Raw genomic sequence first — 12,822 nt, forward strand, 5'->3', positions numbered from 1 at the left:
GTCTCAGGCGTCAGAAGATAAATCTTTGCTCGTAATATTAGACTAAAATGCTGTAGAATAGTAAGCTTTATAAATAGGAAGCAGCTTACATAGCAGGATGGAGGGGGGAACGTATCTTATAGGAAATAAAGATTTTTTTAAAACATTACTTCTGATAATTAAAATCTTGACATTAGCTACTTGGAATAATTTGGCAGAAGAGAAGAAATAAAAATAACGGAAACAGTAAAGCTTAATTATTTAACAAGTATTAAAAGCACTTAGTAAATTGTTCTGTGAAACCTTGAGCTTTAAATGTTAACAAAAGGTTCATTATTTTCCCTTTTCAATTTTAAAGGTAAGGCATAAATCCACCAGGAAGGTATATGCTATGAAGCTTCTCAGCAAATTTGAAATGATTAAGAGATCTGATTCTGCTTTTTTCTGGGAAGAAAGGGACATCATGGCTTTTGCTAATAGTCCGTGGGTTGTTCAGGTATGACTTTGCTACTCTTTCATTACTGCTCTATCAGTTTGTAACTAAACATATCTGAGAAGCTTAGTTTGTGTTTTAGAATAGTAATAGAGAATTTACTGGCAGTTACAAAATTGTCTAATTACCTTTTAAATCTTAAAATTTAATTATATTGAATCATTTCTAGAAAGAAAGGCCAGAACAAAATAATTATGCTTCTGTAGAATTTATATATAGGAAATTTAATTTAAATGTAGAATTTGGGCTGGGCATTATGGCTCAGGCCTGTAATCTCAATACTTTGGGAGGACGAGGCAGGAGGATTGCTTGAGCCCGGGAGTTTGAGACCAGCCTGGGCAACATGGTGACACCTATGTCTACAAAAAATTAAAAAAATTATTGAGGCATGGTGGTACACGCCTGTGGTCCCAGCTACTGAGGAGGCTGAAGCAGGAGGATTGCTTGAGTCCAGGAGGTTGAGGCTGCAGTGAGCTGTGTTCACATCTCTGCACTTCAGCCTGGGCAACAGAGTGAGACCCTGTATCAAAAATAAAAATAAAAAATAAAAAATTTAAACACAGAATTTTAAATTAGGTATTTTTAAATACAGAAGATACAGAAAACTTAATCTACTTAAATTTGAGGGAAGTCATATATTATTAAAATTTAAATAGTTACTTTTATTTAATATTGAATTTTTTTTCCCCAGACATGAGGCTCTCATTTTGTTCAGCTGTCTCCTCATTTATTTGTCTCTTATTTTGTGAAGAGGAGATAATAAGGGAAATGAAGGGAAAGTGAGAGGAAACCAAGTTAAGCTAGGTCACCAAATAATACTTGTCTTTAGGTTTTCAGTAGAAAGAAAAATAAACTAGAAGTCAGTAGTTTTAGGTCCTCGTCTTGATTGCCATAGGCCTTTCTCTGAAGCTGTGGCCATGTTACTTAACACCTCTGGGCCACAGTTCCCTTGTTCGTAAGTGTGAAAGTTGTCTTTGATTGGTTATGTTCAGTTGTGGAGGTACCTTAGGCAAAATCATGGGGTCAAGTGGGGTTTTGGGTAGACTATAATTCTGAGTTTTCTCTCTGCTTTTTTGAGTTCAGCTTCATGTTTTATCTGTCTTATGTATTGGGGTCCTTAATGCAAAATGTCATACGGGGGAAGTTAAACTGGGCTAGACCATTTCTAATTTTCTAACTTGTATTTGTGATTTATTTATTTATAATATATAATGAAGTCTATCCTTAAAAAGCATAACAGTAATTGGAATTAAAAGGATATGAAAAATGTTGAAGGTTTATGCCATAGCACTTTTTTTTTTTTTTTTTTTTTTGAGACGGAGTCTTGCTCTGTCGCCCACGCTGGAGCGCAATAGTGCAATCTCGGCTCACTGCAAGCTCTGCCTCCGGGATTCATGCCATTCTCCTGTCTCAGCCTCCCGAGTAGCTGGGACCACGCCCAGCTAATTTTTTTTGTATTTTTAGTAGAGACGGGCTTCACTGTGTTAGCCATGATGGTCTCGATCCCCTGATCTCGGTATTCGCCCGCCTCAGCCTCCCAAAGTGCTGGGATTACAGGCGTGAGCCGCCATACCCGGTCACCATAGCACTTTTCAACTTGAAATGTCTATGTTTTTACCAACTGTGTAGATCAGAGTTCCTCAGGCCTAATACTGTTGACGTTAGTATAGTGTTTGTTCTTTGTTGTTGGGGGCCATCCTTTATATTATTCCAGTTACGAGTGTGTTAATTTAGGATGTTTGGCAGCATTCCTGGCCTCTGCACAGGAGATGCCAGTAGCAACTCTTCCCACCTCACACACAGCTGTGACAACCGAAAATGTGTTCACCACTGGTTAACAACCACTGATACATGCATGGTCAGTGTCCGTTAGTTAAAAGATATGTGACATAATTGTCAATTTCAGGGCTATTTACAATTTAGGTATTCAGAGCTTTATTTCTCTGGATATATTGTCTATAAATAGGGTAAACTGTCACCAAATTAACAATATTTCTTTATGGGGCCCAAATGACAAATTGTGTACTTTAATCTGGGATAGTCATGAAATGCCACTTTGTTTCTTATCCTTCCCTCTTCCCCCAAAATATATTTTTTACATTAAAATAACTGAGTCTCCTCCGGGTGTGGTAGTCCCAAGCCTGTAATCCGAGCACTTCGAGAGGCTGAGGCAGGAAGATCACTTGAGGGCAGGAGTTCAAGACTGGCCCCGCTACCTCTACAAAAAAATAAAAAATCAAAACAAAATAACTGAATCTATAACTAAAATTACTAAACACTGTTGAAAAAAATGAAGCATTAAGCAGATTTTAAGACAAACATCTGGGTAAATTAGAGATCATCTTCTCTGGGGCTTACTTTTTTTTTTAGTTTAATTCTGAACTTCTTATATTTACTTAAAATGTTATTTTGTAAATTTGACCTTTTTATTTGATCCCCGGTCACATACTATATTTATGCCTGATATCCTCACTAATTTCACATTTAGTGGATTTTACTGTTACTATTTTAGCCCTAGCGGCTGCCTTTCTCCTACTTTTGTGTTGTTACTACTCCTCCTCCTGACTGTTGTCATTTGTTGAGCATCTATTGCACTAAGTGCTTTCTGTATTCAGTAATCTTTTTTAACAACCCTCAACCCTGAAAGACAGTTAATCTGTTAGGTGCACTGTTACTTCATGGATTAATTTATGATTTGGTTCATTAAGCCTTTATTAAGCAATTACTAACTACCAGGCATCTGGATACTTGACTAAGCAGCAGGTATAAAAGTTAAAGTACAGTCGTTACAGTGTTTTAGAAGATCTTATAGCCGCAGAGACTCGGGTAGGTTAAGCAAATTACTAGTCACACAGCTAATAAGAAATAGCTGAAACTAAGCCAAATTTATCAAAGACTTCTTGAGCATTGTGATATTGATATAAATTTAATAGTAGACCTCACTGATGCATAAATAAGAAGTACAGTATTTCTTTGCCTAGGAGATTTGTATATTTACTGAAAATATTACAGTTTAAAAAAATTCTCAGTAAAGGAAATTCAAATAGTATAGAAAGTTATGAAGGAAGACTATCTCCATGTAACTCTTCTGAATAATCAGGTTATAGTCCTTTTGCATATACAGGGGTCTTTGTGGCATTTATGTTTGTCTTTTTTTTTTAACTAGACTTGCAACTTCTGTAATTTGATTAATTTTACTTAAATCTTTTGTTAGTATTTTTGCCACTTTTTAAGTGAAACAATTTTGTTTAACATTAATGAATATGTTTTGTGTGTTTTTTTGTCTGTGTAGCTTTTTTATGCATTCCAAGATGATCGTTATCTCTACATGGTGATGGAATACATGCCTGGTGGAGATCTTGTAAACTTAATGAGCAACTATGATGTGCCTGAAAAATGGGCACGATTCTATACTGCAGAAGTAGTTCTTGCATTGGATGCAATCCATTCCATGGGTTTTATTCACAGGTAAAGATAAAAGTGCTTTAAATTTTCTCATTTGTTGAAGGAAATAGCTAAAAAATAACTTTAACATTTCTTACTCTCAATTCACCCATTCTTCTGTATGACATGAATGACATTTCAGAACTCAAGACTTTGGCCAGGCGCTGACTCATGCCTGTAATCCCAGCACTTTGGGAGGCTGAGACAGGTAGATCTCTTGAGCTCAGGAGTTTGACACCAGCCCGGGCAACATGGTGAAACCCATCTCAACAACAGGTGGCATGCACCTGTGGTCCCAGCTCCTTGGGTGGCTAAGGTGGGAGGATCGCTTGAGCCTGAGTGCAGAGGTTTCAGTGAGCTGAGATCTAGTCACTGCACTTCAGACTGGGTGACAGAATGAGATTCCATCTCAGGAAGGGGGGAAAACAAGAACTCCAGACTTTGAAGTTTATAAATTTAGCATTTCAGTTTAATGTTGGTGTAAATGTATTCTTTAATATCCCTTAATCTGATCATATAGCCTTTAAATGATATTCTGAAAAGTAAAAATTGTAAACTAGTTTTCTAAGGTATGTGCCAGGAGTTAAACACTTTGATGTTAATTTTTTAAATATGTAATTTAATTTGCTTTTAATTAGTGAATACATCATATTTATTCATAGACGAATAGTTTCATTTGTTGTACAAACACTGCTGGAATCCTGTGTGCAGTTGCTGTGCCTACATGTCAGGGATCAAAAATGAAAGCAACTTAGACCCTGCCCTGGGGTTTTTTATGTACTTATCTATCTCATATGTTTCGATCACCTTTTATGTCTGAGTGTTGTATTTTTGATGGTCAGTCTCTCTTAAACGATTTGATTTTCCCTCTGAAAGAATCAAACTCTGTTTAAAAAGGAATATATATGTTTTCTTCTGAGGCATTAACATATAAAGAAGTTTCCTTGATGAAATTTAATTTATAGATGTGGTTAGAGAACACATACAGATCCAAGATGGCCTTACCTAGATTGAGGATGCTTGACCTAAAATAACTGCCTCATATAATTTTTACAGTGTCTAATCTGTTTCAGAAAATACTGTACTATTTTTTCCCTCCCGCAGAGATGTGAAGCCTGATAACATGCTGCTGGATAAATCTGGACATTTGAAGTTAGCAGATTTTGGTACTTGTATGAAGATGAATAAGGTTAATTAACTAGATTTTAATTTAGTTTTTACTAATTCAAGATAGATGCTTCTTTAGAAAATGGTTTAAGAATTTACTAACCATTGCTGGACTTGTCCAGAATTGATATGACCTTATTTGTTGAACTAGATACCATGGTTTCAATGTGGTATTAGTAACTTGTTAGTGATTTATTTTTTCCTCTCTATTTAGGGTAAATGTGGATTGCCAAATTTACTAAATCCTTCATAACAACTCTAATATACACTACTGGTAACTAGGAATGGAATTAGCTTAAACGTCACTAAATACTTATGCCAGTGTTAAAATTAGACTTTCATAAAAATTGGATTTCAGTGATGTGTGTATTTTTTAGTGTTTTACTTCTGTTAACATATAAAAAATTTTACTGCTTATTTTAGGAGTGAGTCTTAAAAGATACCTATCCTCACTATATAATAAATAAAACATATACACAGCTCATTCAGCTGTGTATGTTATTCCTTCACTTCATATAAACAGTGAAGGAAACACTACATGAGAACTTTTGTGTGAGGATTTAGTTATAATTCTGTTTCATTAATACCAGCAAATATAGGTAACAACTAACAAGTCTCTCAGGTTTGGTGGGGGAGGGCAGTTAAAATTCACATGAAATAGATATTCAATGTGCTTTACATTATTATGCCCTTTTCCCATACATATGCGCCCCCATTTTATATTTATATAGTCAACTTTTGTATGTTTCTTTTGTAGTTTCAAACATAGTTAAATAGCTATTTTAGTAAGAAATAAGGAAGTCGGCGTTTATACCAATATGTTGTAAAATGCCCTATTCTATGAACTCCCCAATGTATTTGCACTGGCCTGTGTACTTATTCTCAGCAGTTAAGATGATATCATGATATTGGCACAACTCGGGGAATAATAAATGGTGGCAGTATGTCTTTCTAGTGAGCATTATTACAAAATAATCACTGGTGTGTGTATATATGTGAATACACATATAGTGTGTGTGTATATGCATACACGTGTATACACATACATTTTATGGTATATATGTATATGGTGTGTATACAGTATGTATATATATGATTAAGCTGTGTTAATTTTTGTCAGGTTTCCATTAAGTTTTAATATATGATATTTTATAACTCAAAGATTTGGAGTCCCATAGGTTATATTAATAAGAAAGTCATTTTAAATAATTGAGACTTTATATCCTAATTCAAAATTTGACCTGCTGCTGTTTTTAGGAAGGCATGGTACGATGTGATACAGCAGTTGGAACACCTGATTATATTTCCCCTGAAGTATTAAAATCCCAAGGTGGTGATGGTTATTATGGAAGAGAATGTGACTGGTGGTCGGTTGGGGTATTTTTATACGAAATGCTTGTAGGTGAGTAAAGGAAGATTTTATGTCTCTCTATTATAGTTGTTCATCTCAAAACTCGCCACTTGGCTCTTTCTAATATAATATTTATTTTCTTAAGCAATCTTGATTTTGTTTGTGGGTAATAAACATGATCCAAACCCGCTTTGTATGTGTTTTTAAAAGCATTTAGAGGCTTAGAGCAACTTTATGATGTGTTCTTTTTATATATTAGGAGTATGTTTTTAGTTTAATACATACCTAATAATCTTTTAAAATGGGTTAACTTTGACTCTTCCTTTGAAACTGACTTTTTTCAAATGTATTTCATTTTGCTTTTGTTTTCTTTATTAATTTTTCAGGTGATACACCTTTTTATGCAGATTCTTTGGTTGGAACTTACAGTAAAATTATGAACCATAAAAATTCACTTACCTTTCCTGATGATAATGACATATCAAAAGAAGCAAAAAACCTTATTTGTGCCTTCCTTACTGACAGGTAAATAATTTTAAAATTGAGCCTGTATTAATTCTGAGGACTTCTCATCTTCTGCTCCGTTTTTAAGGTCCATATCTGAGTTTCTACGTGTAAATTGTTAGAATTTTTATATGCTACCATTCTCAAAACTGTTAATGACAGTGAAACCTGAGATAATTTTATGATAGTCTAGATGTCTTTTGTGGATCTCAGCTCACTTATCATACCTAAGAAATTGTGATGATAATATAGTCTTGGCTGATGGCTAAATTAGATGACTTTTTCTTTTATTGTTCAATTTTTAACTTGGTTAATTATAAAAATTACAGCGTATTTTATTGAATCTAAAAAAATTTTTTTAACATAACATCTCAAATTAGAGAACATCTCACAGTCAATGGTGTGAGTTGGGAGCATTCTTTTTCCTAGTGGTATAAAAATGGTGATACACCTTATACTTTAAACCATTTTAGATTTGATGATGTATGGTATATGGTTGTTGAAAGAGTCAATAGTATAAAGCCATTTTTAAAAGTATACTACCTTTTTTCTTCTAGACATAATAGTTGGTGTTCCATCTTGTAGATTCAACAAGCATTTTAATGATACTTGTCTGCGTTTTTGAAAGAAAAATGACATATTATGTATACCTTTGAGGTTTACTTTTGAAATTTGAAAGTGAACCAGATGTATTAGTAAGATTATACTTAATGTTTATGATTGTAAATTGTTAAATATTAGAGAGACCTAGTACTTTTAAATATGTTTCAAGTTGATATTTGCTTTAACTTGCCTTCATTATGTCCTTTAGAGCTTGAAGTATGGTTTTTCAAATGTTTACTTTTTTTTTTAAACAGAGGCAGGGTTTTGCTCGTTGTCCAGGCTGGTTTCAAACTTCTGGGCTCAAGTGATCCTCCCACTTCAGCCTCCCAAAATGCTGGGATTATAGGCATGAGCCACCCATGCCTGGCTAATTTTTACATTGATATTGATTGATTGATTCATTGAGGCAGAGTCTCGCTCTGTCGCCCAGGCTGGAGTGCAGTGGCGCGATCTTGGCTCACTGCAACCTCCACCTCCCGGGTTTAAGTGGTTCTCCTGCCTCAACCTCCTGAGTAGCTGGGACTACAGGTGCCTGCCACCACGCCTGGCTAATTTTTGTATTTTCAGTAGAGAGGGTTTCACTATGTTGGCCAGGCTGGTCTTGAACTCCTGACCTCATGATCTACCTGCCTTGGCCTCCCAAAGTGCTAGGATTACAGGTGTGAGCCACCGTGCCTGGATAATTTTTACATTTTAATATAAAGAATTGTACTCTGCTGTTTATTAGGTGCTAGGGATATAGTAGTGAGGAAGATACAGAGCCACTTCTCTCAAATAACTCATAGTCCTTTGGGGGAATTAGATGAGCAAATCAGACATTTATAGTACAGACAACTAATTACCATGAGGTAAGTACCATGTGCCAGAGAACCATGGAGAGGTTTTCTAATCCAGTTTGAGAGTTCGTGAAAGCTTCTTGGAAAAATTGTCACATATCTAAGCCAACTTATCTTTTAGCTTATGCAGAAACTTAGAATTTAGAGTATTTTCTTTATAAGCACTCTACTAGGGAAAAAAAGGTGCTGACTTTCTTTTTCCAATTCAGCTAAAATCACGTTTTTAAAGACTTTTTGCTCACCAGGAAAGAGGCTGGTGTCAGTAACTTGTCCAGTGAAAGCTCTGAATTTTGTGGCAGTATCAAGAATTAGTAGTCACTGACTTTTGAATGGTCAGAAATAATTAATAGATTATAAATTGGAAATTCAAAATTTAAAATGTGTTTCTGGAGGTTTTTGGTAGCATCTGGTAGTACTGCCTAAGTAAAGTTTTGGTTGGGGGAAAAAAAGCATAACTTTACCACTGTAAGAAAAAAATAAACATACACGCACAAACAACTGTCAAGAAAATGCATGGTGCTTTATTCATTTTACTAATGAAGTAAAGTGGTGATCAATCTGGATTTTTGTTGTCAGTAGAAAAGTCATGGGTGTTTTTTGTAGTTATTCTTTAGTTTTCTTTTCTTTTTTTGAGGCGGAATCTCACTCTGTCTCACTGAGGCTGTAGTGCAGTGGTGCGATCTCAGCTCACTGTAGCCTCTGCCTCCTGCGTTCAAGCGATTCTCCTGTCTCAGCCTCCCAAGTAGCTGGGACTACAGGCGTGTTCCACCACACCCGGCTAGTTTTATATTTTTAGTAGAGATGGGGTTTCACTGTGTTGGCCAGGCTGGTCTCGAACTCCTGACCTCAGGTGATCCACCCCACCTGGACTTCCCAAAGTGCTGGGATTATAGGTGTGAGCCACCGCGTCTGGCCTTTCTTCAGTTTTCTTTTTAAAAAGTTCTTTAATGTTCTCTATCTTTAACATATTTTCTATTTGGGCTGAAATTATGCTGACAATATAATTTCACCTTAGAACTGTATTTGTCCTGCACAGATTTAATATTCTGCCCACAAATAAACCTGTACAGGTTATAATAAGATCTCAAATGATTAATTACTTTTCTCCTTCTGTCTTTATTCAGGGAAGTGAGATTAGGACGAAATGGTGTAGAAGAAATCAAACGACATCTCTTCTTCAAAAATGACCAGTGGGCTTGGGAAACACTCCGAGATAGTAAGTTATTTTTTTCTTGCATATTTTAGTGAATATTTGAAAGTAGTTGTGATAATTTGTTGGAACTACATTGCTAAATATTTTTGTGTGTCTGATGAAAATCAGAAGCCCCAAATACTATGTGGGAATTGTCCTAACCTATTAATTTGATAATATTGGGAAGATTATATTGTTACTCCTCTTATGTCCCATGCAGGATACCCAGATGAAATATAAATGTAATGGATTTAGACTTACCAGTCATAATTTTACGTTTGATCTTTGTTGAATTGCTCTTTATTTTAGGCATTAGTTATCTTCTTATGGAGGTGGTCAATAAGTAGTAGGTAATGAGATTAAAATATATGTTTTTGTGAGAAGACAAGTTATTCTCTTGTTTTTGTTAAAACCCAAAATATAAGAAGGTTCTATTATTAATTAATGCCAGAATTCAATTTAATTTTATTTATGAGTTTATAGGCTATTGTGATATACTTGATTCCCTCAGGCTTTTGCAACTTGCAATTCAGAAACAAAAACGTATTGTATTTCAAGAAGCTAATTTTCAGTCAGTTTAGAACACTTTCTTATTTTTTAAAAAAAGTTAAAATTATAAGATGATTCACAGAAAACTCTCTGCAACATAGCTGAATCAAAATTATCATGGCATCAAAGGCTCTCATCATCTTTGTGGATTTGGGAGGTAAAGAATTCCATCTTTCCCCTGCTGACATCTTAGGATTTTTTCCCTGTTCATTTATCAGAGAGAAGATAATGTATCTCAGTCCCTAACTTGCTGCCGTAAGAATAGTAGTGAACAGCAACAATGGAAACGAACTCAGCTACCTAGTTTTAGAAAGTTACACATTAGTTGTCTTAAGGACTATCTGGTTGAGACAGTGAAGGATAGTACTTTCCAGAGAGAAGGAAATCTTGTTAATTCTGATGAAATAAATCATGTAGGTTTGCTAATATTAGTGAAGCATTCTAGTTATCAAATATTTTAAAAGAACAGTTGTATTGCCTTCAGGTACTATAACATAGTACTTACATTGTGCTGAGCTATAAAATTGTCTGAGGAGGAGAAAGGGAAAATAAATTCTCTGGAAATTAAGAAATTACACAAGGAACATCATTGAATGACCAGCTGTTTGAGAAGCTGTAAGAGCAGCTTGACTTGAGGAGAATTTTATTAACAATTATATACTAGGAAATAAGGAACTTCTTCCTCTTCAGAATTAAATGTGACATAATTATTCTCTTCATGCTGCAAGTGAAATTGTTACATGACAAAGAGATGATCAGGGAGTGAGAAATGGTTACATTGAAACACTTTTTGTGTTTTTATTCAGGTTATCTTAGTAAAGTTTAAGAAGGCTGAAGATGTGCAAATATTATTATAAATCTGAATAAAACTTTGAAGGGGACTGAAGAAAATACAAAATAATCTTTTGTATTGCTTTAAATTCTTTTTCAAAGTTAAGCAATGCATAAATAATTATAGAATAACCACACAATAAATCACCCTCAAAAGTAATAAAGATATTTTTCCTTTTGTATATTGAAAAACTGATCACTTCAAAGAGGAGGTAATTTAGTCAACAATTATTTTTTGAACACTTGTTATATATTGAGCACTGTTCAGTTTCAGGCAGTGGGAAAACAGCAGTGATGAAACCAACAAAAATTTTCTTTCTCTCTTCTGGAGTTCATAGTCTTATGGAATTAGGGAGTCCAGATCAGTGGCATTTTATGATATTGCTGTACCTCCTTCATAAAACTGCTTAAGATCTGCATTGTCTATGGTTTTATTTTAGTGTAGTTAGATTTGGCATACTTAATAGCATTTTGGTAGTTTTTCCTAATTCTAAGAGGTCCTGTTTTGTGGTTATTGGAAAAAACAAAGAAAAATTGAAGTCTGTAGAACTTATTGTTCTTTGCTTCCCTTCCCATCTTCCTACCCCTTCTTTACTTCCCACCCCTAAAATACCAAGAATTCTTTTATTCTGAACTGACCTCTTTGACCTGCTAAATTTTTAAAAATTATGTAACAGTTATAATTCCTTTTAATTTTTTGACTTTCCATTTTCTTTGGCAAAATTGCTTTCTAATACAAATAATAGTGTTTTTTTTGGGTATTTTTACCACTTTACATGTCTCCACATAGCAATGGCAATTAATCTTCACCTTGTGTTCCTTGGTGGTGTAGGAGCAGGACACAAAATAGCTTGATTTTTGGCAGAATTTCCTTGAGCTTCCTGAGATTGTTCACCCTTAATTCAGAGGCACAAAGTATTAAGATTGTAACACTATTTTTCCACTCATTTGAGATAAAATTGAAGGAGTGACATGAGTAAGATTAAAGATAGGAGAAAGACATAAGAAATGAAAAGACGTAAATTACTTACTACAGGTCATAACTGCAAGCAAACAACAATGTCAAAATTCAGATCTAAGTGTCTTGACTCCAAAGCCTTTGATCTTTGAAATACCATGTACGATTTAAAGATCTTTACCTGTTCAGTATTACATAGATCAAAAATGGAAGGAATTGACGATTGTTGGCAGTTAAATTTTGGGAAAAAGAAAATAACATTTACTACATATTTAGCCTACATTATTAATAATACTGTTAGTATTTAACGTAGTATTAATTTCAAATGAAATAATAAATGGCAAAGGATTTTGCAAGTTACCACATATTTAACATGTTATTAATAATGATTAATAATGACTAGGTCCAGGCGGCTCTATTCTACAGTGGTCTACAATGTTGTACAGTATTATACAGGGGCTCATGCTTGTCATCTCAGCACTTTGGGAGGCCAAAGTGGGAGGACCTCTTGAGGCCAGGAGTTTGAGACAGCCTGGGTAATGTTGCGAGACCCTATCTCTACAAAAAAATTTAAAAATTAGCCAGGTGTGATGGCACGCACCTAAGTTTCAACTAGTCGGGAGGCTGAGGTAAGAGAATCACTTGAGCCCAGGAGTTCAAGGCTGCAGTTAGCTTTGATCATGCTACTGCATTCCAGCCTGAATGCAGGCTGGAATTAATTTTTATTAATTTTTTAGAAAAATTAATAATACTACATTAAATATGTGGTAACTTACAACACACTTTGCCATATATTATTATCTCATTTGAAATAAGATATTGGCGTTACTTAATCCACCTATAGCTTGTGGGCAACACACAAGATGCTAACAGTGGTAATACTTCTGCTGGCTCAAAACTCATTGTATACACACA

The 12,822-nt window shown here is 34.7% G+C and overlaps 1 protein-coding gene across 2 annotated transcripts in view; it reads left to right on the forward strand.

Annotated features, from left to right (window-relative positions):
* Window positions 1–12,822, forward strand: part of ROCK1 (Rho associated coiled-coil containing protein kinase 1) — a 156,710-nt gene that overhangs the window by 54,840 nt on the left and 89,048 nt on the right. For both annotated transcript variants that reach the window (XM_015121598.3, NM_001261134.1), the window contains 6 exon segments: window positions 338–475; window positions 3,765–3,940; window positions 5,021–5,105; window positions 6,341–6,485; window positions 6,821–6,959; window positions 9,502–9,593. In XM_015121598.3, the coding sequence (XP_014977084.1) occupies window positions 338–475; window positions 3,765–3,940; window positions 5,021–5,105; window positions 6,341–6,485; window positions 6,821–6,959; window positions 9,502–9,593 (775 nt within the window).

Source organism: Macaca mulatta, chromosome 18 (genome assembly GCF_049350105.2).
Source record: "Macaca mulatta isolate MMU2019108-1 chromosome 18, T2T-MMU8v2.0, whole genome shotgun sequence".
Taxonomy (NCBI): domain Eukaryota; kingdom Metazoa; phylum Chordata; class Mammalia; order Primates; family Cercopithecidae; genus Macaca; species Macaca mulatta.